Source organism: Lycium barbarum, chromosome 1, assembly GCF_019175385.1.
Source record: "Lycium barbarum isolate Lr01 chromosome 1, ASM1917538v2, whole genome shotgun sequence".
NCBI classification, from domain to species: Eukaryota; Viridiplantae; Streptophyta; class Magnoliopsida; order Solanales; family Solanaceae; genus Lycium; species Lycium barbarum.
The window spans coordinates 150096927-150110348 of NC_083337.1; the positions used below are offsets into that span (position 1 = coordinate 150096927).

General features: G+C 36.0%; 1 protein-coding gene across 1 annotated transcript; it reads left to right on the top strand.

Moving 5' to 3' along the window:
* Positions 1-1202: 1202 nt before the first annotated feature.
* On the top strand, positions 1203-11252 carry LOC132643829 (ABC transporter G family member 32-like). Its single transcript, XM_060360355.1, has 25 exons — positions 1203-1633; positions 2944-3064; positions 3142-3230; positions 3318-3402; positions 3926-4085; positions 4177-4253; positions 4343-4393; positions 4705-4795; positions 4900-5201; positions 5285-5563; positions 5683-5999; positions 6118-6278; positions 6368-6471; positions 7027-7180; positions 7291-7407; positions 7493-7587; positions 7675-8007; positions 8087-8377; positions 8703-8786; positions 8866-8999; positions 9084-9311; positions 9493-9664; positions 9751-10005; positions 10313-10616; positions 11045-11252. Exons 1-24 carry the CDS (start codon positions 1359-1361, stop codon positions 10583-10585), a joined length of 4248 nt encoding a protein of 1415 aa, XP_060216338.1. The 5' UTR covers positions 1203-1358; the 3' UTR covers positions 10586-10616; positions 11045-11252.
* Positions 11253-13422: the final 2170 nt, after the last annotated feature.

Below are 13422 nucleotides of genomic sequence, written 5' to 3' on the forward strand. Positions count from 1 at the left end.
GTTCGGATCGGTTCGGTTGATAATTGAAGCCAACCGTATCCGAACCGTTAAACCGTAATATTTTACAATTGCATTTATAAATCGAAATCGAATTGTATTATCCAAATTGAATTATCCGAATTGTTTCGAATCGATTTGGAAATTCGGATTGAACCGATTTGTGCACAGGCCTAATATATACTTAGAATAAATTCAAAATCACAATTTAGAATAAAGATATGACATAATATATGAACTATAAGTAAAAAAGTTGAGGTGAAATACTAATTAAAATATCTTGATACAAAGAAAAAATTACATAGAATCAGAGGAAGGATTAGTAATATAAAGAGCAGAATACACATTGCGGGGAAAATGTCGGTGACATCCATAACAAATGTGTATGGTTCAAAGTTGAAAGGAAGTGCATCACGTTCGGCTCTTCCACTGTCTAGACAAGATTTATGTTGTTTTTGAGAATTTTCTCTTACTCTTCTCTGGATTTAGTTGGAACTAGGAAGGGGAGGCATAGGCGGAGGTAGAGTAGAACGTATAGACTAATTTATGGAGTAGTATTTATTTAGCCCCCGTTTGGCCATAAGTATTATTCACTTTATTCCGGGAATTTTTTCAACTTTTTCCGGAATCAGCGCTTGGCCATGAGAATTCCGAATACAACTTGAAGCTGTATTCTAGAATACCAAAAACTCAAAAAACTTGTTTTTCAATTTTTTTTCCACTTTTTTCCACTTTTTTACAACTACATTTCACAAAAAACTACAATTTCAAAAACTATGGCCAAACACAACTCCAACTCCAAAATTCCAAAAAAAAGTGTTTTTTTTTTGATATCTATGGATAAATGAAGCCTAATATGTACGAATTATTAATTTGGAACTCAATATTCAAAAAGGTTAAAATTCAAAACCCCATAAAGTTAGTAAAAGAAATGTTACTCTAAAAGGTATCTTAGCTTTTTCCTAACTGTTTTAACTACTTTTAGATAGTCCAGCAAAGTTTTGACTATTGAGTACTATCATTTTGTAACCAAAGTCTAACTTAGATTTCCCAACACTTCATCTGCCCCTCATCTCTCTCTCAAGATGTCACTTTCCATGCATGAATTTGATAGAGACATGCAAAGATTGGTTGAGGGTAGAGAGGAAGACGTAGTAACACATCAAATTAATGCAAAAGTTTCAAGCCGGCAAAGTTGTTGGAAAACACATCTAACATTACCCACCTCACAATTTCATCATCACAATCCTTTAATTTTCCCTATACTTTCTTGTAATCATAATTCTACAGTTCTCCAAAAAAATAAAAAACCAGCTTTATAATCCTTGCAAAAAAACTTTCTAGCTGTGGCTTAGTTAACGATGTGGACCTCCTCAGAGAGCATGTTCTCATCAAGAACAATTGAAAATGGAACCATCAAAGATGAAGAGGCTCTTGTGTTGGCTGCTTTGCAGAGGTCTCCTAGTTATATTCGAGCCCGAACTTCAATCTTTCGGGGCATTGGTGGAGAGGTTTCTCTGGTTGATGTTAGTAAAATGAAAGTTGAAGAACAGAAGCAAGTTTTGGATACGTTGATTAATGTTATTAATGAGGATACAGAGTTGTTCTTCAAAAGAGTTAAGGAAAGATTTGAGGCGTAAGTTTCTTTTTAATTTCATTTGATATATAGTTTTATTTATTGCTTCATTGCCCACTCTATTCAAGTTCATTGCTTGTGATTTGTATTTGTGCAGTTTGTTTTTTACCAGGTGTTACTTATTTCTCTAGAGTTTTTCACTTGCATAAAGTAATTCTCTTGGTTTTCATTTGCAAGTTGCATGACAATAATGTTTTATATCTTGATGCAATGAAGATGACGTTGTGCTTCCCTCCTATCCCTTAATTACCAAGACATGAAATTACAGAATAATAATGATGATAAATAAAGAAAGAAAAGGACCATAACTTAGATAAACGAATAGTGTCCAAGAGTTTTCATGCCATCAATGTATTTTAACCCATTGTTGCAGGTCAACCGCCTTATTTTCGGTTTACTAACCCTTCCTATTATGGACATTTACCTATAATTCTTTTAGGTGACCTGATAGTCTAAATATTCTTTTACATTGTTAGTGTATACAAGTTAAATACGTGTACAGAAGTTAAACACGAATGAAAAAGACCGTCCTTCACCCCGCCTAGCTCAGTTTCAGTCCTGGTGTTGCTTATACTGATGATTAACATTATGCATATATCATGTACAAAAAGCAAGAAATTTACCTTTTTGTTTGAAATTGATTCTTGATGGTATCCATGCCTCATTTAGGAGTATCTCTTTGTATTTAGAGGATTGATTATCTATGATAGCTTTCTTGGTAAAGACTGAATTTTTTTCCATATGAGCTATGGACAACATAACTTGATCATGGGGTCTAAATATGAGTTCCAGTAGGACGACAAAACTGAAAGAGCTAAGTGAAGTGTTAAGAGGCTTAAACCTGATAGTTGTGAATATTTGAAATTCCAACTAGTTGCCTATCTCTAACTGTGGTTAGTCTCTAGAACTTGAACTAGATTTTCTCGTTCAAAGTTGATAAAACTGGAGAATTTCTATAATAGAGGATCAACACTGATATCTATAGTTCATCTAGGATCAGTGGAAATTTGGATCTATTAGTTGAAGAAACATATGTGGACTCATAGCAAAATGATTTTCCATCTTCAAATTAGATTTTTAAAATAGCATGTCAATCAAATATGTTTCCTAGTATAGCGGTGTTTGATCATGATTATTCTCATGTTCAAATATGAGCTGTAAGAATATTAATTTGGTTTGTATATTCTCATCAATAAGAACAACAATTTTCAGACTATTTAATTAACTTGTGTTATGTATCATCCATATGATTTGCAATATTATTCATTGTGTTGGTTATACTAAACATATCAAACTAATCTAACTTTCAGGGTGAATTTGGAATTCCCAAAAGTTAATGTTTGCTTTCAGCATCTTAAAGTTGATGCAATGGTCCACGTAGGAAGCAGGGCATTGCCAACAATTCCCAACTTCATATTCAATATGACGGAGGTAAACCTGCAGATCTCATGTGTCTGCTAAATTACCATTTCACTTTGCCTTGAGTCTAACAATGTTTCATGAGACAGACTTACTTGAGACAGTTGAGGATTTTCCCAAGTCAGAGAAAGAAATTGTCTATCCTAAACAATATAAGTGGTTTTATTCGGCCATCAAGGTAAAATTTGAGCTCCAATGAAGTGTGTATTGACTATCGTGTCCATGAGTTGTATTTGAAATCCCCTGATGTAGTGTTGTCTTTCAGGCTGACACTGCTTTTGGGTCCTCCAAGCTCTGGAAAAACAACATTGCTTTTGGCACTTGCAGGCCGTCTTGATAAGAATTTGAAGGTACACGCCCTTGCTTGTTTCACAATGCCTAGCACTAATTTTTAGGGAGGGAATAACTTTGTTGGTCTTTCACTACTCAGGCATAGTGTAACGATTTCTTACACTAACAGTTTAATGATCTTTTTGCACTAGCAGATAGAGATTTACTTGTACTTACTTTATAAGTGACCTAATTGTGTAAATACTTTTAATCTGTCAGTACGTATAACAGCACAAAGGCTTCAAATGCGCTAGTAAAGGATTGATTCTAAGTGTCAGTATGACATACATCATTCTACAACCTTTGGTTTCCCGTACTAGAAGTTGAAAATAAGTGTATATGCTATTCGTCCTTGGATATCAATACTAGAATATCCATGAGATAGTACCTCAAAATTTCAAAATCAATTCATCATAAACAAAAATCTTAGGACAAAAATTGCTGTAAAGATCTTTCTTTTTTGTTCTAGATCACATTGCAGCTGCCTTTTGTTTCGAAAAGATTATTTTGTTCCCTCATTAATGCAGTTAACTTATTATGAAGATGTCAGGAAAAGTTACCTATAATGGACATGATCTGAAGGAGTTTGTTCCTCAAAGGACTGCTGCATACGTCAGTCAGAGGGATTCACACATTGCAGAAATGACAGTAAGGGAGACACTCAATTTTTCTGGACGTTGCCAGGGTATCGGTTTTAAGCATGGTATTGTCTAGACCTGCTTCAGTCAACCATGCACTTTTTAACAATACTTTTGCTAGTTGAATTTGATATGGAACCATCAAAATTTGGGCAGATCTGCTTATGGAACTTCTAAGAAGAGAGAAAAATGCTGGAATAATTCCTGATCAAGATCTTGATATTTTTATTAAGGTATGACGTCTGAGTAAAAGTTCGCTTTTCCATGTTATATGTGTAGAGAAACCGCTTCATCTCACATTGTTGTAACTGTTTTCTCCTAGGCATTAGCATTGGGAGAACAAACAAGTCTACTTGTAGATTACATTCTAAAGGTATGTTAGCAGTGAGGCTTAATTAAATTCATTGTTGTTCAACATTCGTTGCACATGCTCCATATGAAGCTAAATTTTTCTGTATGTTAGATTGAAATGTCGAAATGCTACCATGAACCTTATATTTCTCTGTTGAACGCATGAATTTTCACTGGACATGCTCTACATGAAAGATACATAAAGTTAATTGATTAACATGAGATGTTATGGTCCAATAGCTTAAAATCACTGTTGTTTTATAGACTTTGTTGTACTTTTGGACTATTGCTTGGACATTTCTTTTATATTATCCTTCTGAAATATCTGCGAAGATTTTAGGACTGGATATTTGTGCGGATACATTAGTAGGAGATGAAATGATCAAAGGGATCTCAGGGGGACAAAAGAAGCGCCTTACTACTGGTACTTCCCTTAATTTCTGCTAGCTGCCATCTGCTTTTTGAAACTATCTGGAACAGGAATAAAGGTATTGCCTGGATTATTGAAGTTGTGAGGCATGTATGCAGGTGAGTTGCTAATGGGTGCATCAAGAGTACTCTTAATGGATGAAATCTCAACCGGGCTAGATAGTTCAACTACCTATCAAATCGTCAAGTATTTAAAGCACACGACTCGTGCATTTGATGGGACTACCCTGGTTTCTTTATTGCAACCTGACCCTGAAACTTACTGTCTGTTTGATGATATTATTCTTTTAAGTGAGGGTAAAATCATATATCAGGGTCCCCGTGAAAGTGCTCTTGGATTCTTTGAATTTATGGGTTTCAAGTGCCCCTCTAGGAAAAATGTTGCTGATTTTCTTCAAGAGGTAATTTTCCGAGTTCAAGCATTGAGCTTATGCCATATTGATAGTTCTCTTATTTGGTTTGTCATCTTGCAACCTCTGCACAGTTAACATCTGAAAAGGATCAAGGGCAGTATTGGTTTCACAATAGCCAGTACAACTATGTATCGGCAACAAAGTTTGCTGAAGGCTTTCAATCTTATTATGTTGGTAATGCCTTGGCGAACGAGCTGGCTGTTCCATTCGACAAACGAGACAATCATCCTGCAGCTCTGTCCTCTAGTACTTATGGTGTTAAAAAATCTGAGCTTCTCAAGATCAGTTTTGCGTGGCAGTTGCTATTATTAAAGCGAAACTCAGCTGTGCTTGTTTTCAAAGTCACACAGGTCATAGTTCGTAGCAGTTTCATCATTTCTTCTAAGCTAAAAGTTGCATTTAAAAGTAGATCAATTTTAGGCTTATAGTATTAGTTATTGAGATGGACATATTGTTTTCTATTTTGCAGCTCTTTTTGATTATCTTGATAATGATGAGTGTGTTCTTCCGTTCAACAATGCATCATGATACACTTGAAGATGGAGCTGTTTATCTTGGTGCTCTCTACTTTGCAATTCTTATGGTTCTTTTCAATGGTTTCTTGGAGGTGCCTATGCTGATAGCGAAACTTCCTGTTCTTTACAAGCAGAGAGATTTGCTCTTCTATCCTTGTTGGGTATTTACTCTACCATCTTGGCTTTTGAGTATTCCCACATCACTTTTAGAGTCCATTATTTGGGTTGCAGCTACATACTATGTGGTTGGCTTTGATCCTCAAATAACCAGGTACTTTTTTTTTTTTTGTTGACTTAGGTTCTGATTGTTTCTTCTTGTTTTAGATTCTGTATTAGCTTTTAACCATGTTTGATAGAGGTAAGACAACTCACTTTGTTTATTACTATAGGTGCTTCCGACAGTTTTTGTTGTATCTCTCATTGCATCAGATGTCAATAGGACTTTTCCGCGTGATGGCAGCACTAGGCAGAAATATGATAGTTGCTAATACTTTTGGATCTTTTGCAATGTTGGTAGTCATGGCTCTCGGAGGATTTGTTATTTCAAGAGGTCATTTACACTTTCAATTTGGTTCATTGATGATTAGTTACTTGGCTTTTATTCAATTAATTTGTAATTGAACTTTCCTATTGTTACAGATAGCATTCCAAGTTGGTGGATTTGGGGTTACTGGTTTTCCCCTTTGATGTATGCCCAGAATGCAGCTTCAGTAAATGAGTTCCGTGGCCATTCTTGGGATAAGGTAATTTGGTATTCTGGTATCTACTTGTCTCTGTTTCCCTATACAATTACAGTCCAAGACTTGAGCAACTATAGAAACCAGAATATAAAGAATCACCAACTTAGCAATGAAGAAATCAGATGGAGCTTTCCATAAGTACAAGCATACTAATGTCATTTATCCGTAGTCCTAGTTTTCTTTTTAAGGTTTTCTGTTTGCCAGTCAAAATGTTGATCTGTCAGCTTTTATACGAAGATCAGAAGATTGTTTAAGTTAGCTGATTTGAGTGGATGAAACTCAATGTTTATGCATGAAAATGAGATATTAGCATGTATTCTTCCTTTTTACTAATTTCTATCTGTTTAGCAAAAACAAACTAGATCTCTTCACATGGTGCTAAAGGCTTTCTATCTTGTATAATTCTTTAATATCTAAGAAATGACTACCATAAAAGTGCCACAGCACTCAGTTGATTCTTCACTCAAAAATATGTTTGGACTACTACCTCCTAATGTTGCTCGTTTATATATCAGTACTAGTGTTGGACATAGATTTACCTGTTCTTTTTAAACTCAGAAATTTGGGGACAACACATCTCTGGGTCAGATGTTATTGAAGGTTCGCAGCTTGTTTCCAGAGGACTATTGGTATTGGATCGGTGTTGGTGCATTGATTGGGTATATAATATTGTTCAACCTCCTCTTCACAATATTCCTGACTTACCTTAACCGTAAGTTTCACATTCTGAAATCCTATATACGATAGCTAAGTTTTCTTCCTTCCTAATATGAAGTATGCTGCAGTAAATGAAACTTATCATGTTCTTACAACTTTCTGCAGCGTTAGGGAGCCAGCAAGCAGTTGTTTCAAAGAGAAACATCCAGAACAAGGAACAAGAGAGTGAACATAGCATTGTTCCATTTAGAGAGTTTTTGAACCATTCACACTCATTCACTGGTCTGTTAAAGCATTCTCACTTTCAAGGTTTCTTTCTGTTTTTTTGTCAATGAAAAGATATTCATGACTTCCCATCTCTTGGCAGGAAGGCAGATGAAGAAACGACGAGGCATGGTTCTTCCTTTTCAGCCTCTTTCCATGTGCTTTAGAGACATTAGTTACTACGTTGATGTTCCCATGGTAAACCAACAGCAGTTTAATTCTAGTAGCAGCTAATGTAGTTTTTCCACAGCAAGCTCCTTATTGTTGTTTGAACTATTTCTTCAGGATCTTAAGCAACAGGGTCTAGTAGGAGATAAACTGCAGTTACTAGTCAATGTTACAGGTGCATTTAGGCCAGGCGTGCTTACTGCATTAGTTGGTGTCAGTGGTGCTGGTAAAACTACTCTAATGGATGTTTTAGCTGGTAGGAAAACTGGTGGACATATAGAAGGAAATATCTATATTTCTGGACACCCCAAAAAACAAGAAACTTTTGCAAGAGTATCCGGATATTGTGAACAGAATGATGTTCATTCCCCATGCTTAACTATCCATGAGTCACTACTGTTTTCCGCTTGGCTCCGGTTATCTTCTCAGGTTGACTTGAAAACACAAAAGGTAATCGCTATAGTTCTTTGAACTTATGATCTTGCGTAGTTTGTACATACAGAAACTGAGAAAGAACCGTTTTCTGCAGGCTTTTGTTGAAGAGGTTATGGAGCTAGTGGAACTAACTTCATTACGTCGAGCTTTGGTTGGCCTACCTGGGGTAGATGGATTATCAACAGAGCAAAGGAAAAGGTTGACGATTGCGGTTGAGCTTGTAGCCAATCCTTCAATAGTTTTTATGGATGAACCTACTTCAGGACTGGATGCCCGATCTGCAGCCATTGTAATGAGAACAGTGAGAAACATTGTCGACACTGGAAGAACAATCGTCTGCACCATCCATCAGCCTAGTATAGATATCTTCGAATCATTTGATGAGGTTTTGATCCTAAACCTTGCTCAATACACATCGAATCTTGAATTTAACATTGTAGTTACAATTTTAACAGTTACATAACAATAATCTAAGTTTTCATTTACATAATTGACCATTGCTTCAAAGATCAATCTATGCAAGGTGGCTTTTTGAAGCTCATAATGTAGTAAAACTCCTATGAACCTCACATAAGCGTAACATTAATATTGGAAGCATTTGAATGAACAAACTAGATTTTTACATTAATGTGATGAATAATAAACTTAAGATATGATTATTACATTTAACTTCTGAAAGTAATACATGATTTTACTTGGTATGTATGCAGCTTTTGCTCATGAAAAGAGGTGGAGAGCTCATTTACGCTGGTTCACTGGGGAACAGATCATGCAAGCTTATTCAGTATTTTGAGGTAATTCCTTAACTCATCAATTCTGAGCTTGTTATGCCTTAAAAATGCATAATAAATTATCCAGCTCTGATTTTGCTAGGCAATTCAAGGAGTTCACAGAATTAGATCTGGACAGAACCCTGCTGCTTGGGTTCTTGAAGTCACTTCTCCAGCAGAAGAAAATCGCCTCGGTGTAGATTTTGCGGATATCTATCGAAAATCAACTCTATTCCGGTATCTGTGTGTGTTTGTGTGTGTGTGATGAAGAAAATATCTTATTTGCGCTTTTAATTATTAGCTATGTTTCTGCGATTTCAGGCAAAATGAGGAAACGGTTGAAAATTTAAGCAAACCACGAGAAGGTTCAGCTGAGCTATATTTCCCAAGCAAGTACTCTCAGTCCTTTTTCGGACAGTTTCTTGCATGTCTTTGGAAGCAAAACCTGTCCTACTGGCGAAATCCACAGTATACTGCTGTGCGCTTCTTCTACACGGTCATAATCTCGTTGATGTTTGGAAGTATATGCTGGAAGTTTGGTTCTAAGAGGTTTCTTTCTTGAAACTTTTCCTTCACCATTCAAAACTAGTGTATATAAATCCATTCACTCATTTTGATCTTATGACACATTTGGCACAAGACTGAAAACTGAGAATGCTGTCATACTGAAATTTCTCCTTAATGCAAGTTAGTAACTGTTTCTCTTAATCTGCCAACCTTTTCACCACAGGAGTACTCAGCAGGACATATTAAATGCTATGGGATCCATGTATGCAGCTGTTCTTTTTATTGGAATCACAAACGCTTCCTCTGTCCAACCTGTGGTATATGTTGAGAGGTTCGTCTCATATCGAGAAAGAGCAGCAGGGATGTACTCAGCTCTACCCTTTGCATTTGCACAGGCATGACATGTTCATATTCTTCGTGTGCTTTTATATGACTCGATGTGTGACTTGGTCTAAATTGGATAATCTTACTATCTTTGCAGGTCACTATTGAATTCCCATATGTTTTCATACAGGCAGTAATCTATAGTACCATTTTCTACTTCATGGCATCGTTCGAGTGGAATGTCTGGAAGTTTGTTTGGTACATTTACTTCATGTACTTCACACTTCTATACTTCACTTTCTTCGGAATGATGACAACTTCAGTCTCTCCAAACCATAACATTGCTGCAATTCTTGCTGCACCATTCTATATGATGTGGAATTTGTTCAGCGGATTCATGATTTCTCGAATGGTAAATTCTCTATAACATGTTCTCTACCATCACAACCCAAATGTTTGTTAACAGTCTTATTTCTTGTGTTTGTGGATGTTTTATCAAAGTGATCATCAATGAACTAGATCGAATTAGAATAAAATAGATTCATTCAGATTCAGTAACTTTAACAACAATCGAAATTTCACCTCCTGTGCTTGTGAATTAAAAAAAGAAGATGTTAGTTAATCAAAAGTCCAACTGATCACAACGCCTTTACGTAAATATAGTAAGTCACTAAATCTTGGATTTTCCTTTTTCACTAACTTTACTGTTCTCTTTTCAGAGAATCCCTATTTGGTGGAGATGGTACTATTGGGCTAATCCAGTAGCCTGGAGTTTATATGGCCTTTTAACATCACAATATGGAGAAGTAAATGAACATCTTAGGCTTGCTGATGGTGTTCATACAGTACCAATAAAAAGGTTCATTAAAGAGCAGTTTGGATATAGGCATGAATTTTTAGGCATTGCCGGTGTTGCAGTTGTTGGTTTCTGCATAATCTTTGCAGTAACCTTTGCTTTTGCAATCAAATGCTTCAACTTCCAGAGAAGATGAAGATTATAAGGGCATGGCTGTTAACACTAAGGTAATATCCATTGCAAATTCTGGTTTCATCAATAGAGTTTTGTGCTCCAAGAATTGTTGTTTTGCCTTCATTTTTTTTTTAAGATAATAATTTCATTAAAGAAAGGGCAACATTGTGCCCGTATACAAGAAGTATACCATAAAATAGAAAACTTACAAAATGAGATGATTCTCTTCAATGACTGTTGTTTTGCCTTCATTAAGTGATGCTTCACGAGTTCATTATATTTCATATTTTCACGTTAGATAGAGTAAAGCAATTACTTCTGATAGAGGCAGATCAAACATCTAAGTAGGTTGTGTGTTTGCAAAATATTTAAAGAAAATACTCAAAAATATGTATGCTACATTAAGTGGTATGGCCACTTTATTTAAATTCTGAATTTATTAATTTAACAAATAGCTAACATACATTGTTTTTTGTTGCAGGGTTCTTACGTCACTTTTGATTCGTTGATCAGCTTAAAGAGAATAAAGATGCAACTACATCTCCTACAATACATATATTTCTCATGAATTTCAGTGACATTCATTTTATACATATATGGATCAAATTCTGTAATACATATATGAATTTGTATATATTAAAAGTTACACATTTCTTTTATCAAATAATAAAAAAAAAGTTTACATCTTACTTTTCCACCTCTTCTACTTCTCTCTTGACAACACACATTTTTAATAGAGAGTATTGAAGATGAATTTGTTACAAAATGTTGGAACAAGAAACATTTAATTTCGCAGTAGGATTCATTACTCTGCTGTTCTAGAAGGATGGTTAATACCAAAATTGTGGCATAACTAATCCTATAATTATTTATATCGCAAACAAATATCCAACCAAATACAAGATTAAATAATTTCACATTTTACTACGGAGTTATTATCCGTTATCCAAGAACTAAACGATCCCTAATAGAAATAATGATTTGAGTTCAAGTTTTCAACTTTCAAGCACACAACTTTTTTTACGCTAAAATCATAGAAGATTAGTGAACAAAATACAAAAAATATTGATAAATAAAATGATATCAAATTATCTAAAATAGTCGTCCACCCAACTGCTTAATTAAAAAATAGCCAATAAGTATATATAATCATGTATAGTAGCTAGGAAAAGGAAAACAGGAATTCTGCCATTATTCTTGTAAGGATCCCAAAAAAATATCAGATCTTTATATTTTCTTTTTCTTGTAATTTTTGTACGTTTTTCTTTTTACTGATGTAGGAGATTGAAAGTATCACAAATATTCGCCAGGAAGGAAAATGTTTGTCAAGAAAATAAGTGGTTTCTTACTTGCTATCTTTTTTCTATATGGTTGGTAAGCAAGAAATATTATCCTAAAAATATTTGTATATAATCTAAACAAATACTATTGAGATGTATGAGAGACAACCATTTGATGCATGACAATGGAGAAAAGTACTATATGCTTTATGTTTCCTATGCAGCTACTACAACTAATAAGCTATGCATGATGATATGTGATGCATGCTTTGACTTCTAAGGCTTGGTGGGGTGGAGTTTGTGGTGGCCAGTGGGGGTGACCGGGGGAAAAGGTGTAGTGAAGATGAGGTGAGTTCGAGGGTGGGGAGGAAACGTTTAATGTAGAATGTTTCTTGTGAGAATTATTTTCACTATTTTTATTAGGGAAATTATTTTTCCTCTTTTTAAACAACTTATTTTCTTAAAGAAAATACTTTTCAAAATTTTAGATATAATGGTAAAAAATAAGTATCTATTTCAGAGACGTGTCTATTTTAGAGAACTAGTTCGGATTCATGCCGGGGCGTTCTACTACTGAAGCCATTCATATTGTTAGGAGATTGGTGGAGCAGTATAGGGAGCGGAAAAGGGACTTGCACATGGTATTCATCGACCTAGAGAAAGCTTACGATAAAGTGCCAAGAGAGGTTCTGTGGAAATGCATGGAGGCTAAAGGTGTACCTGTGGCGTACATTAGAGCGATCAAGGACATGTATCATGGAGTCAAGACTAGAGTGAGGACTATAGGAGAAGACTCGGAGCACTTCCCAGTTCTGATGGGTTTGCATCAGGGATCAGCCCTTAGCCCATTTCTATTTGCCTTGGTGATGGATGGATTGACGCGACAAATTCAAGGTGAGGTGCCATGGTGTATGTTGTTCGCGGATGACATAGTCTTGATAGACGAGACTCGCAGCGGAGTCAACTCTAAGCTAGAGGATTGGAGACAAACGTTAGAGTCTAAAGGATTCAAGTTAAGTAGGACCAAAACAGAGTACTTGGAGGGCAGGTTCAGTGGTGTACCTCAGGAGGCTGACGTGGAAGTGAAGCTTGGTACCCAGGTCATTCAAAAGAAAGGAAGTTTCAAGTATCTTGGGTCTATTTTACAAGAAAATGGGGATATTGACGATGATGTCACACATCGTATTGGTGCAGGATGGTTGAAATGGAGGCTCGCTTCCGGAGTGCTGTGTGACAAGAAAGTGCCACCAAAATTTAAGGGCAAGTTCTACAAAGTGGTGGTTAGACCGACTCTGTTGTACGGGGTAGAGTGTTGGCCAGTCAAAAACTCTCACGTGCAGAAGATGAAAGTCACGGAAATGAGAATGCTGCGGTGGATGTGTGGGCACACTAGGAGAGATAGGATCAGGAAAGAGGACATCAGGGACAAGGTGGGGATGGCATCGGTGGAGGACAAGATGCGGGAAGCGAGGTTGAGATGGTTTGGGCATGTGAAGAGGAGAGGCATAGATGCCCCAGTGTTGAGGTGTGCGAGGTTGGCTTTGGACGGTTTTATGAGAGGTAGAGGAAGGCCAAAGAA

Coding starts and splice junctions, on each gene's coding strand:
- LOC132643829 (XM_060360355.1), top strand. CDS start 1,359: ATGTGGACCTCCTCAGAGAGCATGTTCTCATCAAGAACAATTGAAAAT. Junction 5,564..5,682: donor TTGTTTTCAAAGTCACACAG/GTCATAGTTCGT, acceptor TCTATTTTGCAG/CTCTTTTTGATTATCTTGAT. Junction 10,006..10,312: donor GATTCATGATTTCTCGAATG/GTAAATTCTCTA, acceptor TTCTCTTTTCAG/AGAATCCCTATTTGGTGGAG.